General features: G+C 46.0%; 1 protein-coding gene across 7 annotated transcripts in view; it reads left to right on the plus strand.

Annotated features, from left to right (window-relative positions):
- Positions 1-6,239, plus strand: part of PHF21A (PHD finger protein 21A) — a 213,189-nt gene extending 206,950 nt beyond the window's left edge. For all 7 annotated transcript variants that reach the window (XM_077461841.1, XM_077461830.1, XM_077461822.1 and 4 more), the window contains 3 exons: positions 2,664-2,739; positions 3,573-3,676; positions 3,864-6,239. In XM_077461841.1, coding sequence (XP_077317967.1) covers positions 2,664-2,739; positions 3,573-3,676; positions 3,864-4,115 — 432 coding nt within the window. In that variant the 3' untranslated portion in view covers positions 4,116-6,239. The remainder of the gene's footprint in view (positions 1-2,663; positions 2,740-3,572; positions 3,677-3,863) is intronic.
- Positions 6,240-27,941: the final 21,702 nt, after the last annotated feature.

The following is a 27,941-nucleotide window of genomic DNA, read 5'->3' on the forward strand; positions in this document are numbered from 1 at the left end:
CATGCTTTGGAAGATAAAAATGACTGTCCTGCTTAGTTGTGTGGTATATTCTTACATGTTGTGACCCCATCATCTGGTATAATTATCTGGTTATTAAAGTACTGTTCTAAGATGTTCTTCCTCAGACATCCTGTAGCTGGGTTGTCCTCTGGGACTTCTTACAAGGGAATCCCTTTCCACTGGCTCTTGACTTTGAAGTGCAGAGTCAGAGTATAAGGTATGATTGCCTTTAACTGCTGGTCACTGTGTCTAAATAATGAAAAAATCCAGTATAAGTTGTATTGCACCCACCAAAGTTGCAAACTATAAAGTAAATAAAAATAGCCTGAGATTTTCTCAGAACTGCTTGTATATAGCCAAGCTCTGCCAATATTATGCAATGAAAGAAAAGGTTACAAAACATCAAGCAAATACACCGGCTATAAAGTAGAGGGATTTTATTTGAATAATTTGGTTAGTGGCGTCAAATCATTGTTTGTTGTATACTGCAGTGGCAAGAAAATTTGAAGGAACAGGGTGGAAAATTGTTCTCAAATGTACAAATTTCAAACCGTTAATGTGGTTTTTGTCTGGGAATTTACATTCATTTCAAAATTGACCGTTTAAGTAAAGCTAAAGGCAAAACTTTCTTTCTTTCTTTCTTCTTCTTTCTTCCTCTTCTTTCTTCCTCTTCTTTCTTCCTCTTCTTTCTTCCTCTTCTTTCTTCCTCTTCTTTCTTCCTCTTCTTTCTTCCTCTTCTTTCTTCCTCTTCTTTCTTCCTCTTTCTTCTTTTCCTTCTTCTTTCTTCCTCTTTCTTCTTTTCCTTCTTCCTTCTTCCTCTTCTTTCTTCCTCTTCTTTCTTCCTCTTCTTTCTTCCTCTTCTTTCTTCCTCTTCTTTCTTCTTCTTCTTTCTTCTTCTTCTTTCTTCTTCTTCTTTCTTCTTCTTCCTTCTTCCTTCATCATCATAAGTGAGGGATTTAACCCTTGTCAGTTTTTAGTTTTTTTCCTGTCATCTGTGTTTAGTTGGGTAGATTTCCCTTCACTTCCTGTAGCATAGTCAAAACAGGAAGTGAGAGGAAATCACTTTCAGGCTGGGTTCACACTGATGCGATGCGTCACATCACGTGTTATTCACTCAGTAATGTGATTTAAGCCTATAATTTTGTATGGCTCAAATCGCACCGCATCTGCACAAAAAAAGTGCAGGCACCTTTCTTTTTTTGCTGCACTGGAATCTGATCGCATGGGTGTTCATACTCATGCGATCTGATTTCAAGCAATCGCAAAGCATTCTGCAACCTGCTTTTGTGGTGTCTTTTAACTTTTAATTGACTACCTCAGCAGATCTCATGAACACAGCACAATTGCTATGCGGTATGATGCATGTTTATCAGTGTGAACCGAGCCTAAAGACTTCCCCTCTATTACTGTTCTGGTGTCATCCCAAAATTTGGGATTTTCTTTTACTTTCACTCACAGTGATGATGGTAAACACGGCAACTAGAGAGGGTGAATCTCTCTAATGGGGGTATGGACAGCAATAATAACATGACACGTATTCTAATCCTCCTTCACTACATACAAAAAAAAAAAAAAAAAAAAATTTTTGCCTTTAGTTCTACTTTAAGGCTCGGTGCGTCCATGTTCACTGTGTCGGGTCCGATTTCAACCCGAATCTTGGACTGAATTCGGATCTGAAATGGACCAGAAGACATACAGGACTTTCAATTTGCGTCAAAGCCACTCCAGAGATGTGTGAACCAGCTCCATATAGAGGCCGTCACAATCTCCTGACGTGCCAATTGGATGAGGGGAAACTCGCATCAAATTCGCACTGGTGTGAACCCAGCCATAAAGCAAACAAAGTTTTGAAAGTACTTTCCAACGACATTTGTCAAGTTGTGTATTCATACGAAAATTTTCGTCTATATTTGTGCGAACATTTGCTGGATAATCTACTAATGTATGGCCAGATTTTCTCCCAAAGTTTTCCTTCCAGTGCTGACTGCTCCATGCTCCCCCTCACTGCTCCGTCTGCTACTTTCTTCTCCACTACTTCATTTCCATGCCTTCCCTCTTTGGCTGTTGGGTGGGCACGGACGATTCAACTCTTTCCCAGGGAGATTCATTGTTCTGGAACCTGGCTCCATTCTTAGCATCTTGTAGATGCCAGAGGTGTACACACACAGCACATAAGTCATCTAGAGCCAAGAATGTTTGTGATATGGCAGTCTGGACTTCAGTCCCACATAGTGAGAGCAAGCAAACTCTACATGCATGGTGCACCTGGTGGTAATTCAAAGAAAACTCCAGTACTGCATGGAAACAGTGCTGACCATTTACCCTCAAGTAGTGATAGCCTTTTGCAGTATGTATTGGAAGAAAAGTGCTAGTTTCAGAGCAGGCCACCTATGACTTGGGTGAAATATGTTTGGCCAGATGTTTGTGCATGTGTTAACTGCAGGAAGTCAGTAATTAAAGCAGCAATTAAAGCAGCAAAAAACTTTAGTTTGATAATGGTTAAATTAGCTTGCACACGTTTAATATTGACTTTAAGTCTTTTTATGTTTTTTATTTTTTTTATTTTTTATTTTTCCTGTAGAAAAGTTTACTTCCTATGCAGATCTGATTTCCTAAACATTATAGTCGCAGCTTAATTCTTAAAGCTATGTTCTTTCTTCCAGATGCTCAAGAAAGAGGAAGCAATTCCCTGGCCTGGAACATTAGCAATTGTTCACTCATATATCGCATATAAAGCAGGTGGGTCTGAGGTGATGTCACACTTCATAGTGTGTTTTTTTTTTTTTTTTTTTTATTGTTTTTTTTTTTTTTTTTTTCTATTTTGACACTTTCTTTTTACTTTTTTGTAATGGGAATAGTGCGTGACAGGTCCTCTTTATGTAGAGATATGGGATCAAGAAGTCCCCACATCTCGCCTCTAGGCTGGGAAGCCTGAAGAAAATCCTGGTTTCCAAGCCGAGGCAGCAGCATTTATTTTTTTCAAATGCAGAGGCCGTGCGTGATGTCATAACATCGTGTCTGGCCTCCGATAGATCATAGAGACGTCTGGGGGCCATCTGGCCCGCCGGATTCTCCATGGTAAACTTCCAGCATGGACTGGGGGGGGGGGGGGGAACGATTAATGTTTTGTTCAAGTTGCTATGATTGTTCTTACGGTTTAGGGAATCGCTGGCTCTAAAAGAAGATATCTGAATCATGCCTGTAGCTGCAGGCACCATTCAGATATCCCCACTCAAGTGACTAAAGTATTGTTTCTGGGTGCACTACCTAATCATTGACCTGAAAACTGGCGAGTGCAAAATCGGGTGCAGCTGCGCATGGTAGCCAATCCATTTTGTTTACAATATTTTTTTATTAAGAATGTCAAAGAAAGAAAAACAAATAAATAATTTTGTACATGTTCACTTATTTGGATGTGAAACTATCCTCTCTACACACATTAAGGTTTTCCTGTTTTATATAGAAAATGACTGAGTGTGTGTGTGTGTGTGTGTGTGTGTGTTCCTCAGAGCTCCTCAAACTGTACAGGCCGTCCTGGTATACAAAATTTATTGTTTTATTTTTCTAAAAAGCAAAAGAAGAAGAGAAGCAAAAATTACTCAAGTGGAGCTCAGAGCTGAAACAGGAGCGAGAGCAACTAGAGCAGAAAGTGAAACAACTCAGCAGCTCCATAACGGTAAGCGGTCAGGAAATTGTATTAACCCATTAATAAAGATCCATGCTTACAGCTGTCACTGGCATCCCTGCTTCTGGGGATACGTGACTAGGAATCCCTCATGACATGGTTTTTCAGGGGAATGATAATCTCTGCCTTTTGTTGTAACAGGTCCAGCAGTTTCTCAGTGGTGTTTTCTGTTTTCTAGAAATGCATAGAAATGAAGAACAGCATCTTGTCCCGGCAGAAAGACATGCACAGCTCTTTGGACAAAGTGAAACGTCTTATCCGGCTCATTCAGGATATCGACCTCACCAAACCCGTCAACTCAGAGGTGACCTCTAACCACAGCCAGGACTGCAGTGCTGCTGCCAACAGCCCCCCTCCCGACCCAAAGCCAGCCACAGCCTCCTTCCCTTCACCAGTCCAGAACTGCATCCAGGCAGAAGAGACTAAGTGACCTGCTCTCCTGTAACAGAGGGTACTATGAAAAGACAAAGCGCGTCTGACCGTTTCCTGGGCCATACAGGATCAGAACCATCCCAGGACAGGGGCGTAAGCACTGGAGTTTTGCCAATCAACCTTTTATTCTGTGTGTTCCACGTGTGAGCTGGCGTTTCATGCCAGCACCATGCCAAGTGACAAATAGAATCAAATCTTTACTCTCTTTACACCAGTGTGTGCCTGCAGCAGCCTCCACAGCAAGCATAGATATCAGTCTTTATTTTATTTTTTTGTTCTTTGCGATTTCCTTGAGGTGTATGTGTGGACACTAAGCTTCGGAGAGCTCCTTCTTCTACAAATTAAATTGTGGAGCCAGGGAGAGGGGGCGAACACAGCTGTGCGCAAACAGAAGAATTCCCCTCATCTCCAACTCTCCAGTGTGATGTACCAAAAAGAAAAAAAAAATCCTTCCCTTTTGATGACCAGGCCACAGAGCTTGGAGGGGGCTTGGAGGAGGAATGTGTGTTTGAGTCAGTATTTAAGGTCCTTATGATGTTTTTCCTTTTTAAATGTGCGTCTAAGCAGGGTTGGGCCACTTCAAGGCTAGCAGTACCACCTGCCTGTCGATCGCTGGGCCACAGAGTAGATGTTAGCTGCCGACGTGCCCATCCTTGTCCCACAGTGTAGAAATGGGTAGACAGATGTATGTTATTTTTTTAATATGTGCCAGCATCTCAATGAGAAATGACTTTTGGTAACTTACTGACATAATATTTATTTGCAATTTAAACAAAAAAAAAAATCAAAACAATGTGAAAGTATTAGTAAAGCAGACTAGACTGTCCAAGGTGTTTGGCGAGGGAAGGCATTGATGAACTTTGTGTTTCTTTGATGTCTTCTGGCTGCAGAGTCCATGTGTTACCCTGACACTAATGAATCTTTTACAGCAGGAACAGCATGAACCAGCCTGTCCCATAAGCTGCAGAAGTCTATGGGGACAGATGAGCAAGACTGCTGGTTGTTTGGGGGAGGGAGGACAAGGGGTGGGAGGGGGAATTTACATAGAATCTGGTGCAGCTGTGCATAATAACCAATCGGTGTCTAGGTTTTAGCCCCCGGTCTCATCGGACCATTTTGACATGTCAAATCGGTGCCTATTGCCATCCACAGATTCCCAAAAGTAGTTCCTGCACTACTTTTGGTGGCTTCAGGGCGATTTCAATAGACATCTGTGTAGAAACCCACACATATGTCTCTTAAATTGCTCCTGAAGTCGGACTGAAATGCGGGTTTGTAATTGTGCGAGTTCAGCTGAACGATTTCAAACCGGCATTCAGTGTGAACCCAGGCTTATTCTCAAAGCTTAATTGAACTTTGCAACTTTGGATGGGTATGACTTGGATGTGACTTCTTTTCCCTTTGCAAAGTCGGACCCACTGTTGCACGTAAGATATTCAGGTACAACTTTCATGCAACTTTTGAGGGTTAACATTGGCTATGTTGTAGAGTCTATGGCCCTCAAGTTGCATGACATTTGGACCAAAATAGAGCATTAACTGCTTTAAAGTTGCAGCACACATGAATAGTTATTGCAAACCATGGGGTACGACTTGTCATGCAAGCTGTCCAAAGTCACATGACAAGGCGCATTAAGTCTGAATGGGGTGTAAAAGCTGGTTTGGTTTCTATGCACAGCTGCACCGGATTCTGCGTGTACCAGTTTTAGTAAATCTCTCCCAGGGAGTCAATATTGAGTCTGTGAATATTTGTGTTTTTTTTTTTTTGTTTTTTTTATATATATAAAGTTGAATAAGGAGGCCCAGGTACAAATGATTACATACAAGTCTTCCTAGTGTTACTAGATGGGTAAGATAATACAGACAGTTGTGTGCACTTTCAGTGGATTTGGATATACTAGATTTACATTTGCTTTGTCTATGCTTGGTAGTCTTTAGTAAAGCCTTTACAGATCAGTAAAAGGCTGGCCTGATCCCCCAGGTAATATCAGCAACATATTTTTGCATTGCTTTCAGGTTGAATTTCCTGTGTAAATAACTGCTGTCTTGACATCTGAACGCATATTTCATATATAAATATATATATACATATATAGTAAACATTAAAAGGAGTTTCAGGCACCCTTCCTTTGTAATAATCTTCTGATTAGGTACCAGTCATGTGCACCAAGCAAACCCCCATGATGCCAAAATAGAGCTGGGCCAAGTGTAGGTTGTGGAGCCAGTGAAAGAGGGACACCCATGTAGACTGAAGTACCGGTCATACCAAATGTTTATTATGAACAAACATGCATTTGTTTGCATTCATCTAGTTTCTTTTAATATGTTGTGAAAATGTTGGTGATTTGGTGTGGCTGTGTGCAGTCTATATAGGCTCTGCATTTTGTACTGGATTTATTCGTTCCCTGCAGCCCCTTCACAATACTATGTTTCACGGTACGAGTCTTTTCCTTTAGAACAGGTTTTCTCTGATACATTTCACCCCTTGGCTGAGTAATTGATAGGAAGGCCTGTTTCCAAGTTACATAACGCTCCATCTTGGAGGTGGCAGGCCCCAGAATGCCATGCGTTTTAGCATGTCCTTCAAACAGTGATAAAAGATCAGAGGATGCCCTTTACTGCACTCTGTGGTACATATATGCACCACACAGTCCAGTATGGACAGTGCCATTCACATAATAGATGTGCTTTCCATGTGGACTGCTCCCCCGTGTGAATGGGTTGTGTTCATTGTGGGAAGACTTAAAGAAAACCTTTAAGAATTATAGGTGTTGTTCTTGCCTGGCTATTATGCTGATTCTCTGACAGTACTTCCAAGTCACTGGGCTGGAAATGTTTAGGATGGCCACAGCCAAGTCAGCAGTACTACCTGTATTTACATACCAGATTGACTCCAGTTATTCAAACAAGAGAATTGGCATGACAGTTAAGCAACCAGCATTTTAGAATGTGAAGTCTGCCATTGCAGCCTCAATGTCTCTCTCAAAAACCATTTAATTTAAAGAAGAAATACAAGCGGTAGTTGCCATTACACTGGCTGGCCTCCTACCATAACCCCAGTGAAACACAAGAAATACTAAAGGATGCATCAGCAGTATTTTATTACATGAAGACATTTTAAGTCCAACTCCAGAAAAACTGAAAGGTCTCCCTGGCAGTGCGGCTGTGCCCACATTGCGAGAGTTAACTGCACATTTGTGTCCAGAGGATGGAAAAACTATTTTACTTACCGAATCCTCCACTCCCCCAGCACCCCCCTATGTTTTCACAGTGGACTGTCCCTCATCCTTCTCCTGTCCAGTGCCAGGCTATAGTCCCTGCATTGATCTTTGTCAGAGGACTTTAGACTACCAGAATGTAGGGAAGAAGAGCCCCGAGGGACCAGTCTTGTAGTGTAAAGGACTGCTGCACCCGCTCCCTGTAGACTTAAACTTAGAGGATAAGTTCACCTTTCAAAAAAAAAAAAAATACATTTTTTTTTTTTTTTTTTTTTTTTATATGAGCCTGGAATGCATTGGACCAGTGATCAGCTGATCCCTGGTGCCATGCAGGTATCCTGGAGACTGTGAGTGTAAGCTGTCTGCCCCATACATCATACAGCCAGACAGTTTCACACTGACCGGAAGAATCGATAAACTAACACAGTGCTCAACAACACCATGGTAGTTCATTGAGAACTACAAGCTGACAGATGCAAAGGATGTCTGTAGTTGTAGTAAATGAATTCACAGAACTCTGTGAACGAATGACACAGCCGTGTGTGCGGCCACGATTTTTTCAAATTTGACAGCCGAGATGGGCAACTTCTCCCTATACTGCTGTCACACAGAGGCCTCGGATCGCCGAGCCACTGCAGGAGTGGGAAAACGTTACATGTTCCCAAAGCTGAACTTCTTTAAACAACAGTGTTGCCACCAAACTGCAGGGGAGGACATTTAGTTTTCCTGCACACTGCCGTGGTCAGTGTGAATGAGTCCCTCTCCCTTCCCTCTCCTTAAAGCTATGTGCACATGACAAAAATCAAACCTGTAGTAGGCAAACAACCCCAATTCATCCTGAAACGCATTTCTGCCAGTTCTAACCCTAAGGCAATGTACCACAGAGCACTAGAACATAGGCAGCCCTTTGTCTTTTCTCTGGTCAGCACCAATTGCAGCTCTGTAATACCTGCCCATAGGGGACAAATAGTCCTTGCTGGTAACAGAAATGGGTATAACATTTTCTAAACATTATACAAAGAGAAGGGCGGCTCCACCATATAATAGTAACAATATATAAAGGGGAAATAGAAATGTAATCGCCATTCCAGGAGTTGGAGATTCGGTAGATACCTGTAGCTCCAATTCCCAGAAGAGATCAGAAGAGGGTAACCAAATGATCCTAGATAGATGTGGACTGAATGTTCTGCCATCACCTGCTTTCCCTCACTATGATCAGCTTTTATCTGCTTTACCTGCCAAAGGATTAATAGTTGCATTCAGACCGTCTTGTGTTTTACACTCTGCCACACACTGCATGATCACCAAAACCTGCTTTTAGGCTTTTTTTGTTGTCACCTCTTTGTTTCTTGCTCACTGAACCACCAATTGTGGTGATGCCGATTAGTTTTCCAATTGGCAATCTGGCCAGATGACACGGCTGCCCAGCTAAACCAGGAATAGGAAATCTGCTTCCTGTATCAGATGCCTTCTCACTGGACAATGAATCGGCTTCACTGCTGAGATCCTCACAACGCCCTCCTCCTCCTCCTGCCCAACCTCTTTGCATTCAGCTCCCAGTGCCTGAAAACATGTCAGATTGTGTAATGCTGATTGCATTCCCTCCTACTTTGATTTCTGCAGGAAGACAATATAAAGATAGACTTCAGGCAGATAAACTAGCAGTATTGTGAAATACAGATACTTAACCCATAACTGAATTTATTTTTTGAGTTTTTTTAAACTGTAGGCGAGTTTAGGCTTCATCAGCACAGTATGCGTAATGAATGGCAGGTTTCTTCTAGCGCGGGTAGATGGTTGCAGCATTGGGAATAGGGGGTGGACCTCAGTTTAGTGTTTTCCTTGCACAGTCATTAGCAAGGATGCACCAAATCGATCATTTCTCCCCAGACTTGTGGTCTTAGGCTTCTTCCTAAATGAGAGGATCAATCAATAATGGACTGCATATAGCTGCTTAAAGTAAAGGCTACTTATTGTCACTGGTATACGTTCAAAAATCCTGCCTCCAACCTATACCCTTCTCTCCCCCCCCCCCTTTTTTTTTTTATTTTTTTTTTTATTTTTTTTTATTAGGAACGTTGAACATGCAAGATAAGGATGTGTGTGCATGTCTAACGTACCTTCTTTTTTTTCCCCTTTGAGGGGCAAGCAATTTGGTGCAACCTTTCTTGCAGTTCTGGCCAAAGGAAATGGATGTTCCTTGTTGCAGCCTGCGGCACGTAGTACCATTGCTTTCTCTCACTCCTCCACCTTCCTGGGAAAACCTTTTACATAACAATTGATTCCGCTGGAGAGCTCCCTTCAGGAATGGATGCAGTGAGCACGGTCTAAAGTGCCTTATTGCATTACCCCATCATTACAACAGCTGGCATTTCAGTGTATTGTAACTGTCCTTTTCATTTAACTTGTAGGTCCTCCATATCGCCCAGCAAGAAACAGTTACTGGATTACTGGCTTGTTGCTTCCTGGACAATGCAGAGGTATATGTGAACACTGTATTGTAGTATTTTGAAGTATAGGCTGCCAATCATGGTTCCTTGATAAAATGGCCATCTGCATGCCAACTTATTACTGAACAAGTAACTCAGTACAGAATTGGAGCATATGGCCAACCTTGTCAGCATTGCTGCCGTAGAGTACATCGTCTACAGATATAGGCAGGCAGTCAAGAATTTTTATCCTATTAACTCCAATAGCACCAGTGATGTCACTGGTTTTGTAGGAATTTATTAGCAATGGGCCACCAACTACTTATGTATGTACATTGAAGTGAAGCTGTTGTTTTTTTTAAATTGCTAATTCAATAGGCTGTCATCTCTTCAGGTATGACTTATTGTAAGTCCTGTATTTCCCTCTTTAAGCTTAAAGCCCAAATGAAGTCATTAATATTACGTTTGAGAGCTGTGAACGAACATCTGCTTTCCTGGCAGTTGCTTGGGGTGTCTAAATGTGGCACGGCAATCCAATAGGCACCAGAGTTTGACCACACTCTCCAGTCTTACTGACCTGGCCGCGCAGTACATGTAATGGCGAGAACGCCTGTGATGATGGGGTTGGCAGTTAATCAGCTCTAGAGTGAAGAAAAAATTGGTCGCACACCCCCACAGGACCGATCCAAATAAAATCCTTTATTGTCCTTACAGACAGAGAAGCAAAGCAGGGCAAGCTGTTGACGCATTTCATACTCGATCACGTGCTTAATCCTGGGTTATGATTAAGCGTGTGATCTAAGTGTGAAACGCATCAACAGCTTGTCCTGCTTTGCTTCTCTGTCTTTAAGGACAATAAAGGATTTTATTTGGATCGGTCCTGTGGGGGTGTGCGACCAATTTTTTTCTTCATTCTGGTTATTTGCCGGGGCTGGCAACCATGCGGGTCTGCAATTAAATGCTCGTCTGAGTGGTATACACGCCCTCTTTAAACAGTTACTCAGCTCTGCCAGCGCAAAGCACTGAGGTGGGAGGAGGGGAAGTTAATTTTTGGTAATAGAAAAAAAGGCATATCCAAGGGGAAAGGCGTTAAATGGTTACTTAACCCACAACAGTAAAATTGGTCTGTATATGCAGAATAGCATGCTTGTTATACTCACTGTGGAACTTAAGGGGTTAATCCCCTTTATTGTGTAAAAAGGCTGCTCTTGTATGGACAGATCCTCCCCCTCCTGCAGGGTCTCTCTGGCAAGGCTCCAGATAAGACAGTGAGGGTAGTAAAGCTGCACATGCTCAGTTTGGTCTCTATTGCTGGAGAAAACCTTTTCCTTGTTGAGCTGAGATTTTCAGGTCACATGATATATGGACATCACACATGTGGGAGTGTATACAGATCCTGAATGACAGCCCAGTCCCTCCCTCTTCCTCTATGCCCAGTAACTAAAAAAACACAGTGGGTGGGATGTCACATCTTGATTAATGGACACAGGCTGTAGTGGAAATCTCCTCCTACCTGAACACTCAGCCAGACTCTGCAGTTTATCACAAGACGTGCTAAACAGATCAGCCAAAAAGATACATAGTGGAAGTATTTTAATGTAAAAAGATGATTTATAAGCTGTGGGCACTGCAGGGGGCGCATTAACTATTTTCATATTACTGGGTTTAGGAACACTTTAAAATTCATAACATACTGAGCTACAGGATTATAAGGAGAAACATTTGTGAGACTTCATTTGGGCTTTATTGGACCTTATTCTGTGTGCCACAGCCATGTCACCAGATCCCGGTGAATAACTTTATTAGTTGGGCTCAGAAGATGGCACTCTTAATGATGTACACTGATGAGGCCACTTGAAGAGGGTGAAAGGATTCCCTTTGCAGTCAGACTATTATGTTTATAATACATTGTTTTTTTTTTTTAATGCATTGTGTTATTGAGCTGTGAATTGTTTTACTAGGGACACAAATGCTTATCTAACAACCATGAAAAAGCGATGGACTTAATCCCCCTCCTTTAGAGACTCTTGTCCCTATAGAAATGCTGTTTGCACTGTTATTAAATACGACCCACAGAAATCCCATCCCTATACATTCTATGCCTGCATTGTTACAGGGAAAAAGAGCACCTGTCATGAGTGTTGATACATGTGTAGGAAGCAGGGCCTCTGCTGACTCTGCAGTAGACTCACTTGCTGGAGGATCTGTATCGGGGCCCAGACCATCATCGCCTGTGTGCATTCCTAATGCAGTGTTGGTAGGGAAGCTCTCCCTCTGCTGTGGCCAAGCTCCCTTCCCAGTGAAATGCAAGGGCTTATTATACACGGCGTGCTTACGTAGGAAACATGATTTCCTAATCCGAGTAAGGCTTGGAGGAGATCTCCCTGCGTCAGTTCCAGCACTCCTCCCCCACCTCTCTACATGTGAGCAGTACATGTATCTTCAGTATATCCCTCCCCTTCTGTTGCGCTTCATTCACATTTCCCGGCCTTGTTTACATGACAGTAGCCCTTTTGTGTTCTAAGCCTAGGAGCAATAGTTCAACATAATAATACAAAAGACTTCCAATTGGTGTCTGGTCTACATCTACTCACACTCTGCTCTGTGAGGAAACACTCACATCTCTCGTGCTGCATTTTAGGGTTAAGTAATCCGTCGATATCATAACCAAGAAAATATTGTAACATACCTTTTTTTTTTCTATAGAAAAATAAATTGTATAATTAAGTTTTCGTATGAATCTGAGAGGTGTACCTTATCTATTGTACTGGGGACTTTTTCTTTTTCTTTTCATTTTTTTATATACATTCTATTTTTTTCCAAGCCCAATGGTAGTGAATTGCAAATACTCTGCCTTCTCTGTAAAGTTGGAAGTCCGTGTTTTCAGTTTTGGTAAAGCTGTGTTTAGAGTTTTAGGGACATGATAGGGCTGGGTGGGAGGGGGGTAAACACAGAGCATCTGATCAATTTGTATCTATTTATTTTAACATTTTTATTAAATAAAAGTGAATGAAAAACATCATCATCATGTCTTTTTGTTTTCTTACATTTAAAACCTTGGCCTCCCATTAAAAACAAATGTGGTGCCAAGCAGAAGCGCCTACAGATTTTTCTTCCCCTGCAAAGCTCCACAAATACCTGTTGGACCCCACCAGTGAAGTCCACCTAATGCACCTTCTTGTGATGGCCTGGAAACAATGTTCCTGAATTCAGAGCAGAGTTATCACTCATGTAAGCTGTGCCTTGATGCACTACAGTGGGAGGAGAAGATGGCGGAGGGAACATTAGCTTGTAAGTCGGTACCCGACCACACCTAGTGCTGCCCCAATATGTTCTGGGTTGCTGATATACCTCTGTAGCTGAAACCCTCCAGGTGAGATCTGCGGTGCCTGTTGGGGGCGGGGGGGAGGGGGGTGCAGGGCAGTGGCGGGATGATGGATGACACACAAATGGGAGTATGCTCCTTTATAAAACAACTTTGCAATCACCAATATAGCTACTCACGTTTAGTATATTAAAAACCAGCATGTATAAATGCCTGTAAAGGCACTCGCTTAAGAAGAGCTCCGCAGAGCCAGATGATGTCGGTCTTGGCCCAGTTCGTATGTCCTTGGATCTCTTCTCATGTGAGTGCCTGCACTGCCATTTATACATGCTGGTTTTAAATGTACTAAATGTTAGAAGCTATATTGGCGAGTTGTTTCATAAACGAGCATACTACACTATATACGCCTATTTTTTCTTTCCTATATACAGAGTACTTGTTGGAGATGGGGCCAGCTCAGGTTGTTCTTTTCATGTAAAGAGGAGCCAGACTGATGTTTTAACCACTTTCAGACCGGACCAATTTGCTGGTCAAAGACCAGACCACTTTTTGCGATTCGGCAATGCGTCGCTTTAACTGACAATTGCGCGGTCGTGCGACGTGGCTCCCAAACAAAATTGACGTCCTTTTTTTCCCACAAATAGAGCTTTCTTTTGGTGGTATTTGATCACCCCTGCGGTTTTTATTTTTTGCGCTATAAACAAAAATAGAGCGACAATTTTAAAAAAAACGCATTATTTTTTACTTTTTGTTATAATAAATATCCCCCAAAAATATATAAAAAAACATTTTTTTCCCTCAATTTAGGCCGATACGTATTCTTCTACATATTTTTGGTAAAAAAAATCGCAATAAGCGATTATTGATTGGTTTGCGCAAAAGTTATAGCGTTTACAAAATAGGGATAGTTTTATAGCATTTTTATTAATAATTTTTTATTATTTTTTTTTTTACTAGTAATGGCGGCGATCTGCGATTTTTATTGTGACTGCGACATTGTCGGGGACCCATCGGACATTTTTGACACATTTTTGGGACCATTGTCATTTATACAGTAATCACTGCTATATAAATGCACTGATTCCTGTGTAAATGACACTGGCAGTGAAAGGGTTAACCTGTGGGTGGCAGTGTAGGGGTTAAGTGTTCCTAGGGGTGTGTTACTAACTGTGGGGGGGTTGGGCTTTCATTTAGTGTACACTGATCTCTGCTCCAATCACATGGAGCAGAGATCAGCGTCACTAGTTGCTAGGCAGAATGAGAAAATGTTGTTTATACAGCATTTCCTCCATTCCGCCGCTCCGTGAGACGATCGCGGGGATGCCCGCGGCGATCGAGTCCGCGGGTCCCGCGACCGGACTCACGGAGGTCCCGACCAGCGCGGGAGCGCGCCGCCGGCGGCGCGCTCCCGATGGCACGGCGGCAACGAATATTGGACGTACATGTACGCCAATATGCCTGCCCGTGCCATGCTGTCGACGTACATCGTCGTGCGCTGGTCGGGAAGTGGTTAAGCTGGAGGATTATCACGCCATGATGTGGATCTTATAAGCCTGATTGACCTGTATTTACAGTGCACCTGGAAAGTATTCACAGTGCTTCACTTTTTCTACATTATGTTACAACCTTTTTCCAAAATGTATTAAATTCATTATTTTCCTCAAAATTCTACAAACAATATCCCATAATGACAATGTGGAAGAAGTTTGTTTGAAATCTTTTGAAAATGTAATAAAATAAAAAAACAAAAAAATCCCATATACATAAGTATTCACAGCCTTTGCAGAGACACTCAAAATTGAGCTCAGGTGCCTCCTGTTTCCACTGATCATCCTTGAGATGTTTCTACAACTTGATTGGAGTCCACCTGTGGTAAATTCAGTTGATTGTACATGATTTGTAAAGACACACACCTTTCTATATAAGGTCAGTGCATGTCAAAGCATAAACCAAGCCATGAAGTCCAAGGAATTGTCTGTAGACCTCCCAGACAGGATTGTATTGAGGCACAGATCTGGGGAAGGGTACAGAAAAATGTCTGCAGTATTGAAGGTCCCAATGAGACCATCATCTGTAAATGGAAGAAGTTTGAAACCACTAGAACTCTTCCTAGAGCGGGCCACCCGGAAAAACTGAGCGATCGTGGGGAGAAGGGCCTTAGTCAGGAAGGTGATCAAGAACCTGTTGGTCACGCTGACAGAACTCTAGCCTTTCTCTGTGGATAGAGGACTTTCCAGAAGAACAGCTCTGATTCCACCTGTATTGTAACTGTACTGTTTGTCCACATGTTGTAAAGCGCTGCACAAACTGTTGGCGCTATATAAATCCTGTATAATAATCTCTGCAGCACTTCACCAATCAGACCTGTATGGTAGAGCGACCAGACGGAATCACTCCTCAGTAAAATGCACATGACAGCTGGAGTTTGCCAAAAGGCACCTGAGGGCCTCTGACAATGAGAAACATTGTTCTCTGATCTAATGAAACAAAGATTGAGCTCTATGGCATGAATGGCAAGCATCATGTCTGGAGGAAAACGGGCACAGCTAATCACCTGGCTACTACCATCCCTACAGTGAAGCATGGTGGTGGCAGCATCATGTTGTGTTTTTCAGCACCAGGAACTGGAAGACCAGTCAGGATCGAGGGAAAGATGAATGCAGCAATGTACAGAAGAGACCTCCTCGATGAAAACCTGTTCCAGAGCGCTCTGGACCTTGTCCTGTTGGAAGACAAACCTTTGCCCCAGTCCAACGACCCTAAGCACACAGGCACGATAACAAAGGAGTGGCAAAAGGACAACTTTGAATGTCCCTGAATGGCCCAGACTTGAACCCGATTTGAACATCGCTGGAGAGATCTAAAAATGGCTTTGCACTGACTCTCCCCATCCACCCTGATGGCGCTTGAGAGGTCCTGCAAAGAAGAATGGGAGAATCTGCCCAAAAATAGGTGTGCCAAACTTTTAGCATCATACTCGAAAAGACTTGAGGCTGTAACTAGTGCCAAAGGGGCTTCAGCAAAGTATTGAGCAAAGAAATCGTTGTCATTATAGGGTATGGTTTGTAGAATTTTGAGGAAAATAATGAATTTAATCCATTTTGGAATAAGGCTGTAACCTAAAATGTGGAAAAAGTGAAGCACTGTGAATACTTTCCGGATGCACTGTATTTATGGGTCCACTTACAAGGTGAATGAACATTTTAGCAGGTGGAGGATCACTTGTTTGGTGGTGGAGCACTTAATGTATGAGGGGTGAATAACCTCCCAACACTTGCACTCATTTTTGTTTTGTTTCTTCATTTGGACTTGAAATGGGAATTGCTGGTTTTGGTGGAGCACTTAATATGTGACGGTGAAGAGCCCTCCTCATATGCACAGTATAATCTTCACTTTTTTAAAAACTGAAATAATTATATTTTCCCTTTTAGGAATTCTTTATTGGACTTAATAATCATTTTAAGATTTATTTTTGTCACATGCACTGTATTGATTCACGTGGGATTTCATTCACACGTTTATGATTATTACCTGATGCTGTCATTAATTTAATTGAGTGCATATTATTGACGTGATTAGGTTTTTTTCAGCTTTGCAAGCACATTATTTTATATATATCACTTTAGGAACACATTTTGTGTTTGCAGCAGCTTTTTAGGTTTCTCGCATTAACGATTTATTTCTCCTATATTCACCGACCGACGCGGCTCCTCTCTGTAACTAAATGGGTGGTATAGCCTGCCATTAGGAGAACTATGCAAAATTGTTACACAATACACAGAACTTTTAATCCCGCCCCAGGGGGGCGGACCCTGTGCTATCAACCCTCCTCACTGCTCCCAGCAGCTTCAGTTTTTATTTTGCCTAGAAACCCTGCGGGCCCTCTCGGTCCATGTTTTTGCTGCAGGTTTGCTGTTTTTTGCGCAAGATGAAAGATCCTGGGATCTTCTATCAACTGCCGGCTGGGTGACAGGCTGGTTAATGATATCCTTGTAGTCTCCCCAGTCCGGCCACAGAGCGTGAGCAGGCCGCAGCTAAGGTTTGGCAGGCCATGACATGCCTCAACTCCAGAGGTGGTCGGTGAGCTTCAATGCTTCAGGGTATACATGTGACTGGGCTACTGCTGTCTGGGTCACAGTATACCGGGCCAGCAGCTACCCTGTAACTGCGCAGGAGTAGGTCTGTGATGGAATGTCTCCCAGCTCTTCAGGACTGGTAAGTACGGCTCTTCCCTGCCTCGGTGGGGTGAGCGGCTGGGCATTCCCTGGGGGGGTCGATTCAGGGGCCACCTCACCTCCCTATCTTCTCTCCCAAGTCCCTATTACCCCTCCTTCCCCCCTCTGAGGGGGGTGGCTGCATGCGCTGCGGGAGGTGTGGGTTCGCTGTTTTCTCATCTGTGGGGGCTCTGTGCAGCTGCCGTTGGTCCTGGTCCTGGTCTGGGGGGGTCTCAAAAAGTGTTTGTGGAAGTTGTTCTGGCTGTAGGCAGGCAGCACGTTTCTATTTTTGATTCTGTCACCGCATGGCGCTGTCCGGCAGCCATCTTGGATGTGGGAAAGCCTGTATTTCCCCCGGTGAGCTTCAGCAGCCACCTTCTTTAGGATCTCCTATTAGTTGCATTGGCGGCCATTTTCTTGAAGTCTGAGCGCTGTTTGCTGAACGCTGAAGCTGGCTCTGCAGAACGTTTCACTGTTTATAGCTGCTGCTGACAGTTTTCTCCTCTGTAACTGGGAACCTCCTAGGGACTACAGGCACTGCTAGTGGCATTCACAGAACGCCCCAGGGTGGTGAGTCTAGCACCAAGTACCCCCCCACCCGGCAGCAGCAGGAGGGTGGGATCTTCACTGTCCTAAGTCCCCTCGCAGGTGGCAGACAGGCTAGGGTCAGCATGGCTTCAGAAACAGTTTTTTTCCCCCGAAATCCATGCTATAGCAACCGGGTCATCTGCGGTTAGAGCGGTGCGCATGGACACCCTGACGGCGGTCCTTGACTCCTATGTTGCTAAGATAGAGGCGGCACGTGGAAGGAAAGGTGCACGTAAGAGGCCCCTGCCAACCCCCCCCCGGTCCTCTGGGGAGAGCTTTGATGCAGACTCTGGCCCTGCTGCGGCTGGTAACCCTTGCTCTGACCTATCAGACATGGCTGACCAGGACAGTGAGGTTGATTCCCTGTCCGGGTCTGGGCGTGACAAAGCGCTTGTTGGAGCACATATCACAGCTGTGCGTGATACCCTGAAGATTCAGGAGCCAGAGGATCCCTCTGCTGATGTACCGGTCCCTTTTGGGTCCCGCAAGCCAGCACGTTCACCTAAGGTGTTCCCGTATTTGACTTATTTTGACAAATTCATCTACAGGGAATGGGGTCGCCCGCAACGGACCTTTTCGTCCCCAAAAATTTGGTGGTTCATTACCCCTTTGAGGAAAGCCTTCTCAAAAAGTGGTCGGTTCCTCCGCTCGTGGACCCCCAGTATCTAGGTTAAATAAAGTAACCACAATCCCGGTTGAGGGGACTCCTGCATTCAAGGATCCCACTGACAGAAAGGCCGAGGCGGTGGCTCGTTCCTTGTTTACGGTTATGGGGTCAACCGTGCAACCTGTACTGGCATCCGCACTGGTGTCGCAGACACTGACTGAGTGGGCAAAACTTTTGCACCGCGAATTGGGAGAGCAGAACGCCTCCCCTGTCTGCGTGGAGCTAGCAGACCAACTAGTGCATGGCCTTAAGTACATTTGTGACGCGTCCCTGGATACTCTCCCTCTTCTGTTATCCAGGGCTTCAATGTCAGCAGTGGTGCTGAGGCACCTGATTTGGCTAAAATGCTGGTCTGCTGATCAGGCATTCAAGAAAGCCCTGACGGATCTTCCCTTCCTTGGCGATCAACTCTTTGGAGCCTCGTTAGATGACATTATTCAAAATGCCACTGGTGGTAAGAGTACTCTACTCCCACAGGCCGGGAAGGCTAAGGAGCCACGCCGCAGGCAAGGGCCCTATTTTTCCGCTCACAAGCGGCTTTTTCGTTCGCCCGGTGCTTTGACAAAATGTCCCCAGCCCGACAGGATGCCCATGGACGGTCAAAAACATCCCTGGAACCGGCAAGCCTGCGAACAAAAGTGCTACCGCATGAAGGTTTGCTCCCACCCCTGTCTTGAGTGGGGGGGGGGGGGGGGGGGGGGAGGTCGCCTTCGGGAGTTTGCAGCCCGGTGGTCCTCCCGGTTATCCAACCAATGGGTCTGCGACTTGATTTCCACAGGCTACAAGATAAGAGTTTCTCTCTTGGCCACCAAACAGATTCTCTCCCTCCCAGCATACCCGTATCCACGGTTCGCCGGGAGGCCCTGTTGGGGGGCGATGAGGGACTTGCTGAATCAGGGGGTGATTGTACCTGTTCCAGAATCGGAACGCTTCCAGGGATTCTACTCAAATCTGTTTGTGGTTCCCAAGAAGGAAGGGGTACGTCCGATCTGGGACTTAAAAGCCCTCAATCACTTTGTAAAAGTGCAGAGGTTCAGAATGGAATAGGTTCGCTCAGTAGGCACTGCACTCCATCAAGGGGACTCCCTGGCGTCCGTAGACATCCAGGATGCGTACCTGCACATACCCATATGCCTTTGGCATCCAAAATGTCTACGTTTGGCAGTCGGGGAAGCCCACTACCAATTTGTGGCTCTTCCCTTTGGCCTGGCATCAGCCCCCGAGTCTTTACCAAAGTACTGGCTCCAGTATTGGCGCTGCTGCGACAACGTGGGATCGCGATCGTGGGCTACCTGGACAATCTCCTCCTGAGAGCATCTTCCGCCTCAGAATTAGAGGAGGATGTGACGATCACCATGCAGCCCTGCAAGAATTTGGGTGACTGTTGAACCTAAAGAAGTCGGTGATTGTGCCGACCCAGCGTCTGGAGTATCTAGGTTTGCTATTGGACTCCAGGGAAGCGAGAGTGGTTTCTCCCTTCAGACAAATTGCAGACTCTCAGATCTGCAGTCAAACTACTGATGAACCTCAAGTGGTCGTCGCTCCGCTTTTGCATGCAAGTACTGGGACTCTTGGTAGCCTCCTTCGAGGCAGTACCTTATGCCCAGTTCCACACCAGAGTACTGCAGAAGGAGATCTTGTTGAAATGGGACAAATTTCAGTTGTCTCTGGATGGACAGATCCAGGTGAGCCAACCAGTCAGGGACTCTCTGATCTGGTGGTTGAGGCCCGGTGATTGTCTGGAAAATCGTTCCTTCCTCTGAAATGGACGGTGATCACTACGGATTCCAGTCTATCGGGCTGGGGTGGAGTGATGGGGATTCAGTTGGCTCAGGGCCTCTGGTCGACGAAAGAATCAGAGTTGCTGATCAATCTGCTCGAATTGAGAGCAATCAGGCTGTGCCTCTGCACATGGTGGATGTGTCTTCAAGGGCGTCCGATCAGGATACAGTCGGACAACGCCACGGCTGTGGCGTACATAAATCACCAAGGGGGAACAGTGGGCAGAGCGACACGTACCGGCCCTGTCGGCCATTTACATCCTGGGGGTGGAAAATTGGCAGGCGGACTATCTGAGCCGACAGATGCTGGACCCAGGAGAATGGGCATTGCATCCGGAGATATTCAGGCTGCTGTGCCTGAAGTAGGGCACACCAGATGTGGATCTACTGAAACTGTTGCCACGTCTGCTTTGCAGAGTGGAAGCCGAGGGGATTCCAGTAATCCTGGTTGCCCCAGATTGGCCTCAGCGGACCTGGTGCGTCTGGTGGCAGACGCTCCCTGACGACTGCCTTTGCGAGAGGACCGCCTATCTCAAGGTCCAATCTTTCACCCTGCTTTACCATCGCTGGCTTTAACGGCATGGCTATTGAGAGCCAGGTGCTGAGGAACCGGAGTCTGTCGGACTCTGTGATTCCAACTATGTTGAGGACACGGAAATTTTTTTCACGGAAGAAACACCATCGTACCTGGAAGGCCTACATCTCCATGTGTGAGGAGAAGGGATGGCATCCATGCTCCTTTTCTATATCCAGGATCCTGCGGTTTCTTCAGAAAGGAGTAGACCAGAAATTGGCGTTAAGCACCATTGAGGGGGCAAATTTCAGCCTTGGCTGTCTTTTTTTTTCAAACGACCCCTGGCATCTCACTCATTAGTGAGCACCTTCGTTCAGGGGGTACGACATGTAGTCCCTCCGGTGCGTCCGCCGTTACCCCCATGGGATTTGAACTGGCGTTGTCGGCGCTTCACAAGCTGCCGTTTGAAAATATCAGGGAAATTCCCCTGTTGATTCTCACAGAAAGTGGTCTTTCTAGTGGCCATCACATTGGCCAGGAGGGTTTCGGAATTGGCAGCCTTGTCCTGCAAGTCGCCTTATCTGGTCATCCACAGGGATAGGGTGGTGTTGCATCCACAACCGTCCTTTTTACCAAAGGTGGTCTCTGCTTTTCATATCAACGAGGACATTTGTATTACCATTGTTGTGTCCTAAGCCGAAGCATCCCAAAGAGGTGGCCCTTCACGCTCTCGACGTGCTTAGGGCTCTGAAAGTGTATTTATCTGCCACGGCTCCCTTTTCGGAAGTCAGACTCGCGGTTTGTTTTGGTGGCTGGTCCAAAGAAGGGTAGGGCGGTCTCGTCTGCCACCATTTCCAGGTGGATCAGACAGATTGTAGTACAAGCCTAAGCCTATGCCTTGAAGGGGCAGGTGCCCCGCTTTTCGGTCACGGCCCACTCTACAAGGGCAATCGGACCGTCTTAGGCCTTCTGACACCAAGCGTCGGTCGCTCATGTGTGTAAGGAGGCGACCTGGCCGTCTGTCCATACGTTTACCAAGGTCTACAAGGTAGACGTCAGTGCATCAGCTGATGCCTGTTTTGGCCGCAAAGTTCTGCAGGCGGCCGTGTAGTTGCAATTATATTTTTTTTTTTTCTGGGTTTTTCGATAAAAACAGTACTGTTTTGTTAATGCACTGTTGCATTACTTCCCTCTCCTGTTGAGAATACCTAGTTATGTGGTGGTGTTTTTTCTATACACTGCTGTTTTTTTTTTTTTTGTGGGTTTAGTTTCACTAGTTGCCGCTTCCCATGGTGGATGAAGTTTTAATGCTGTTTTTCTCACCCCTTGTTTGGCACTGCTTGGGGACGTCCCATTTAGTTAGAGAGGAGCTGTCGGTCGGTGAATATAAGAGAAAATAGGATTTTTGCACTCACCGTAAAATCCTTTTTCTCTGTAATTCACCGACCGGCATAGCACCCGCCCCTCCTTTTTCTCTTTACGTTTTACTGCTTGTTGACGTACTGAGTTCTGCCTGAGCCTCATGTACAAATATCTGGAACAGATTTTTTGAAAATAGTATATATACTGGATATGTCCTAAAGAAGCCTTACGGCAAAACCCATAGATGCACAAGGGCTCATTGTACTAACTGTATCATTTCATATGATTTTTTAACGCTTGTGAACAGTGTGTATATAATCATGTAATTTTTTTTTTTTTTCAATAAATACTTATTTTCTCTACTTCTGCATTGTTTCCATGCCTCTAAAGTCTGATTCAAGGCTACTCTGAGTACCCTTTTTTTTTTTTTTTCCTCCTCCCTCTCCTCTCCAATTTAAGTATGTGGCAATGTCAGTGCTCCCCTCCCCCTTTTCTCGTATTTCTCCAGTTGAAGAAAAACTCTGTACTGAGTTTATCTAATAGCTGACCCCAGGTACGGTAAGCAATAAGTCAGTTTTAGTGCCGATTTCTCAATGCACAGGATCCAACAAGGCCTATGATAACAGTTGTTCTCAGTAGGCAATCATCCCCATATCCCACTATGGGAATACTCTAAAGGCATAGCAAGGCCAGCACTGGAGCTAGCAGCTTGGGGACCACTTGAACCGCAGGCGACAGATCAACAAAAAAGGGTATTAAATTGAGGGTGTTGTGTACCCACCGCAAACACAGCATTGGTAGCTGTGATGTGCTGAAAAGATGGTGACATGTAAGTATGCATCCTTGATGACCATAGAGACTAGAAATTATCCCTGACGGAAGAGGGCTATGAAGGCCCTGTTTGATTCCATGGAAAATTTGTGCAATAAATCAGACATTGCATGTCTTAAAGTGGAATTCTGCCCCAAAAAAATTATTAAAACTCAGCAGCTACAAAGAGTGTAGCTGCTGACTTATTAAATCGGAAACTCACACCTGTCCAGCGATGCATACAAAGCTCCTCTCCATGGCGCCGGCATTCTTACTGTGGGTAAAGCTGTGGCTTTACAGCTGAGTGGTGAATGGCTGGGCAATCTTTTGGGGCCTGTGACGTGTGCCAGGAGATTGCAGGGGGGGGGGGAAAGAGAGAGAGGGAGAGAGAGGTGAACTTCCTTCCAGAGCCCCCAGAGGAAGAAGTAGGAGCTTGATAAAAAAACAAACAAAAAAAAGATATGCCAAAGATATGCCAAGCGGAAGTTCAATTTTTGGGTGGAACTCCGCTTTAAAAGGGGATTTAACTTTTTTTTTTTTTTAACATGTTACGCTTTGCACACAGCAGCCCCCCCCCCCCCCCCCCCCTCTTCTGTGCTCCCCTGGCTCCTCCTGCCTTCCATGTACCACCCTATCAAGTAAGGGGTTAGCGTAATGTAGAGAATGCATTAGGCTAAAAAAAAAAAAAAAAAAAAAAAAAAACACACAAACACCTTAAGGCTTTAAAACCACTTTAAGGTCCAGTATAGGACAGTCACCCCCTTTTTGGTTTAGGAACAGTGAACAGATTTGAGAAGAAACCTTTCTGCTTGAAGAAGAAATGGTAATAACTCCTTCACTTAGGAGTTCTGCCATGGCTGCATGAAGATCTGTTAGCTTTTGCAGAGAGGGTGGAAGATTTGACATCATAAAGCAGATGTTGATACAGTAGCTGGTACCCCCAGCACTCCACATCCTTTCCGCATGTATAAGAGTCTAGGTTTTCACAAAGACAAATGGCTGTCTGCAGGTTTAGAGCCCAAGATTTATGATTGAACTGGGTTCTTGGTGTATCGTTGCTGAGCAACACAGCCGAGCCATTCATTCACAGAGATCTGTATCACCACGGCAGACATTCTCAATGGAATACAAGTGAGGTAATCACACCACTCGTAGTCCATTGACATTTCCTCCATTTCTTCAACAGAAAGCCTATACCTCAGTACAAGCTGGAAGAAGAATCTGTAGAAGCCTAGCTCCACACCCTCAATACACTGATTATGGGTGCAATACTCTGCAAGCTCCCAAAATAATAAAATACACATCGTTGCAGGGAAAAAAAAATGTTGCACTTTTTTAAAAATGTGAACTTAAAGTGGTGTTGCACAGAAAAAAAAAATAAAACTTCCATCAAAATTCCTAAAAAAAAAAAAAAAAAGCACATGAAGGGCTCAGCTCTGCCCCCGCGCTCTTGTCAGTCATCTGGGACACGCAACAGGTCCCAGATGACTTTGTAGCCAATCACAGCACATGGCTCCGCTCGCACATGCACAGTGGGTGCCTGGATGTGAAGCCACAGCTGGGTGCCCACAGTTAGAATGCCGGTTCCGCCGAGCGGAGAGGGGGAACAAGCGGGGCTTTGTTTACCCACATCGCTGGACCCTGGGACAGGTAAGTAGTGTCCAATTATTAAAAGTTTTTTTTTTTTTTAAGGAGAACTCCTCTTTAACCTTTAAGGATGGTGTAAGTATGGAACAACAACCAATGTTCCAGAAAAGTTTTTTTGTGCTTCTACCTTCTTCGACAATACAGTGCATCATGGGCGTCCGCAGAACTTTTTCCAAGGGGGGGGGGCATCATTTCAACGCCACTCATGCTCCGCCCCTTTTCGACAATCTCATGAAAATCTTTACACTGGTAATACATATGTGTTATATAACAGATAATTCATCTTCACTTTGTATTGGAAGTTACTCTGACTGTGTTCCATGCCCATATAGCCTAGAGAATGTACATCTTTTTACATTGCAATACATCTGTTGTGGCCATATTTTGATCTCATACTGTCAATGTATAGACTGTTTTCATCAAGATAAAAATATGGCAACAACAGATGTATTGCAATGTAAAAAGATGTACATTCTCTAGGCTATATGGGCATGGTACGCAGCCACCTGAGTAACCTTGCGGACGCCCATGCTTTCAAAAACCAGCCCTGGAAAAAATTTCATACCAGCCTCACAGCATTATTATACCAGCCCAACAGCATTATTATACCAGCCCAACAGCATAACGTCATTATTTTCTGGTTCATGAAAGGGAAAAACCATACATTTTAAAGCACCTTTGATGAAGAGAGTAATAGATATGAAATCACATAGGGCTTTATATATATATATATATATATATATATTCAAATTCCAGTTAATAGTGGTAAGTGATCAATCATCAAGGGGGACCCCAGAAACTCAGAAAGAATACTCTAAGGTAAGGGGGGTGGGTTACTAATATAAGGAGGAAACCCTTTATGTCAGTGCCCCTTACATTATCGTATTCACTCCCCCCTTACATCAGTGACCCCCGACTGGCCTGGCGGTGCTTTCACTGGCCTCCTCTCAGGTGCACTGTGCAGGGCTCAGTCAGTCGGCTCCAGCTTGGAGGTTTTATCCTATAGTCTGCTATCCACAGTCCACACAAGTCTGACTTCTCCCATGACCCCCATCCCGGCAGTGCTCCCACTTTTGACTCCTCTCCAGACTCCCTCAGAGACTTCAGACATGCTACAGGAGATGGACAGAGACTGCAGACTTGATGCAAGAGCTCAATGCAGCCTCACCAGTGCCCATCAAATGCAGCCTCACCAGTGCCCATCAAATGCAGCCTCACCAGTGCCCATCAAATGCAGCCTCACCAGTGCCCATCAAATGCAGCCTCACCAGTGCCCATCAAATGCAGCCTCACTGTGCCCATCAAATGCAGCCTCACTGTGCCCATCAAATGCAGCCTCACTGTGCCCACCAAATGCAGCCTCACTGTGCCCTTCAAATGCAGCCTCACTGTGCCCTTCAAATGCAGCCTCACTGTGTCCATCAAATGCAGCTTTACTGTGCCGTGAATGCAGTCTCACTGTGCACATCATTGCAGCCCCTCCTGTGCCCCATGTCCCAGTCTGCAGTCCCTGTCTGTGGGAAGGTGTGTTGTTTATGCTCAGTACAGTACCTTGCATGCCAGCAGGATATCCATGACGGCCAGCAGCAGGCAGGGTCTGTTCTCGTTTTGGATGGGGACGGTGCTCCTTCCAGAGGATTTGTCTGCTGTGAGATGGAGTGGTCCCTGGCCACCTGCACCTTCAGCCGTCCTCATTTTCTGGCCCCAGTCAGCCTGCCCTCTGGTCCTGGGGAAGTGGAGAGCACTGAGTGGGAGTTGGAGAGAAGGGGGAGCAAAGAGTACTGGCGTGGTTGGAGAACACATGAATGAATGAATGAATGAATGAAATACTTGTATAGCGCACAATGCGAACTGAACTGGGGGCAAAGAGTGAGGGGGAGTGGAGATCACAGGGGTGGGGAGCGGAGAGCACTTGGGGGGAACTTGAGAGCACTGGGGGGACCCAACAAGAACAGGGGTAGAGAGCACGGTAGGCTGAGAGCACTGGGGTGGGCTAAGAGTGTGGGGTGGTGAAGAGCACTGGGGGGGCACAAAGAGCAGGGGTGAGTGGAGAGCATTGGGGGGGGGAGCTTGAGAGCACCAGTGGGGGCCAGAAAGAACAGGGGTGGAAAGCACGGAGGACTGGAGAGCACTATGGGGGGTGGAGAGCACATGGGTGGGCGTAAAATGCAGGGGGAGAGGAGAGTACAGGGGTGGGGAGTGGAGGGTGCTAAGGGGGAGCCAAAAAGAACAGGGGTGGAGAGCACGGAGGGTAGAGAGCACTGGGGGTGGGGGGGCTGGAGAGCACCAGGGGGGCAGATCGAACAGGGGTGGGTAGTAAGGAGGAGAGCACTGGAGGGGGTGGCAGGAGAGTGTGGTGGTGGAGGAGAGCACTGGAGGGGGTGGCAGGAGAGTGTGGTGGTGGAGGAGAGCACTGGAGGGGGTGGCAGGAGAGTGTGGTGGTGGAGGAGAGCACTGGAGGGGGTGGCAGGAGAGTGTGGTGGTAGAGGAGACCACTGGGGGGGGGGCAGGAGAGTGTGGTGGTGGAGGAGAGCACAGTGGTGGAAGAGAGCATGGGGGGCAGGAGAGTGCGGTGGTGGATGAGAGCATTGGGGGGGGCAGGAGAGTGCGGTGGTGGAAGAGAAGAGCACTGGGGGGGGGGGGGGCAGGAGAGTGCAGTGGTGGAGAGCATGGGGGGGGGCAGGAGAGTGCAGTGGTGGAGGAGAGCACTGGGGGGGCAGGAGAGTGCAGTGGTGGAAGAGAGCACTGGGGGGGGTCAGGAGAGTGCGGTGGTGGAGGAGAGCACTGGGGGGGGGCAGGAGAGTGCAGTGGTGGAAGAGAGCACTGGGGGGGGGGGGTCAGGAGAGTGCGGTGGTGGAGGAGAGCACTGGGGGGGGGGGCAGGAGAGTGCAGTGGTGGAAGAGAGCACTGGGGGGGGGGGGTCAGGAGAGTGCGGTGGTGGAGGAGAGCACTGGGGGGGGCAGGAGAGTGCAGTGGTGGAAGAGAGCACTGGGGGGGGTCAGGAGAGTGCGTGGTGGAGGAGAGCACTGGGGGGGGGGGCAGGAGAGTGCAGTGGTGGAAGAGAGCACTGGGGGGGGGGCAGGAGAGTGCGGTGGTGGAAGAGAGCACGGGGGTGCAGGAGAGTGCGGTGGTGGAGGAGAGCTCTGGGGGGGGGGGCAGGAGAGTGCGGTGGTGGAAGAGAGCACGGGGGGGGGGGGGCAGGAGAGTGCGGTGGTGGAAGAGAGCACGGGGGGCAGGAGAGTGCGGTGGTGGAGGAGAGGAGCACTGGGG

Source organism: Lithobates pipiens, unplaced genomic scaffold, assembly GCF_037356315.1.
Source record: "Lithobates pipiens isolate NorthernLeopardFrog02 unplaced genomic scaffold, aLitPip1_a1.2 Scaffold_10, whole genome shotgun sequence".
Classification (NCBI taxonomy): Eukaryota; Metazoa; Chordata; class Amphibia; order Anura; family Ranidae; genus Lithobates; species Lithobates pipiens.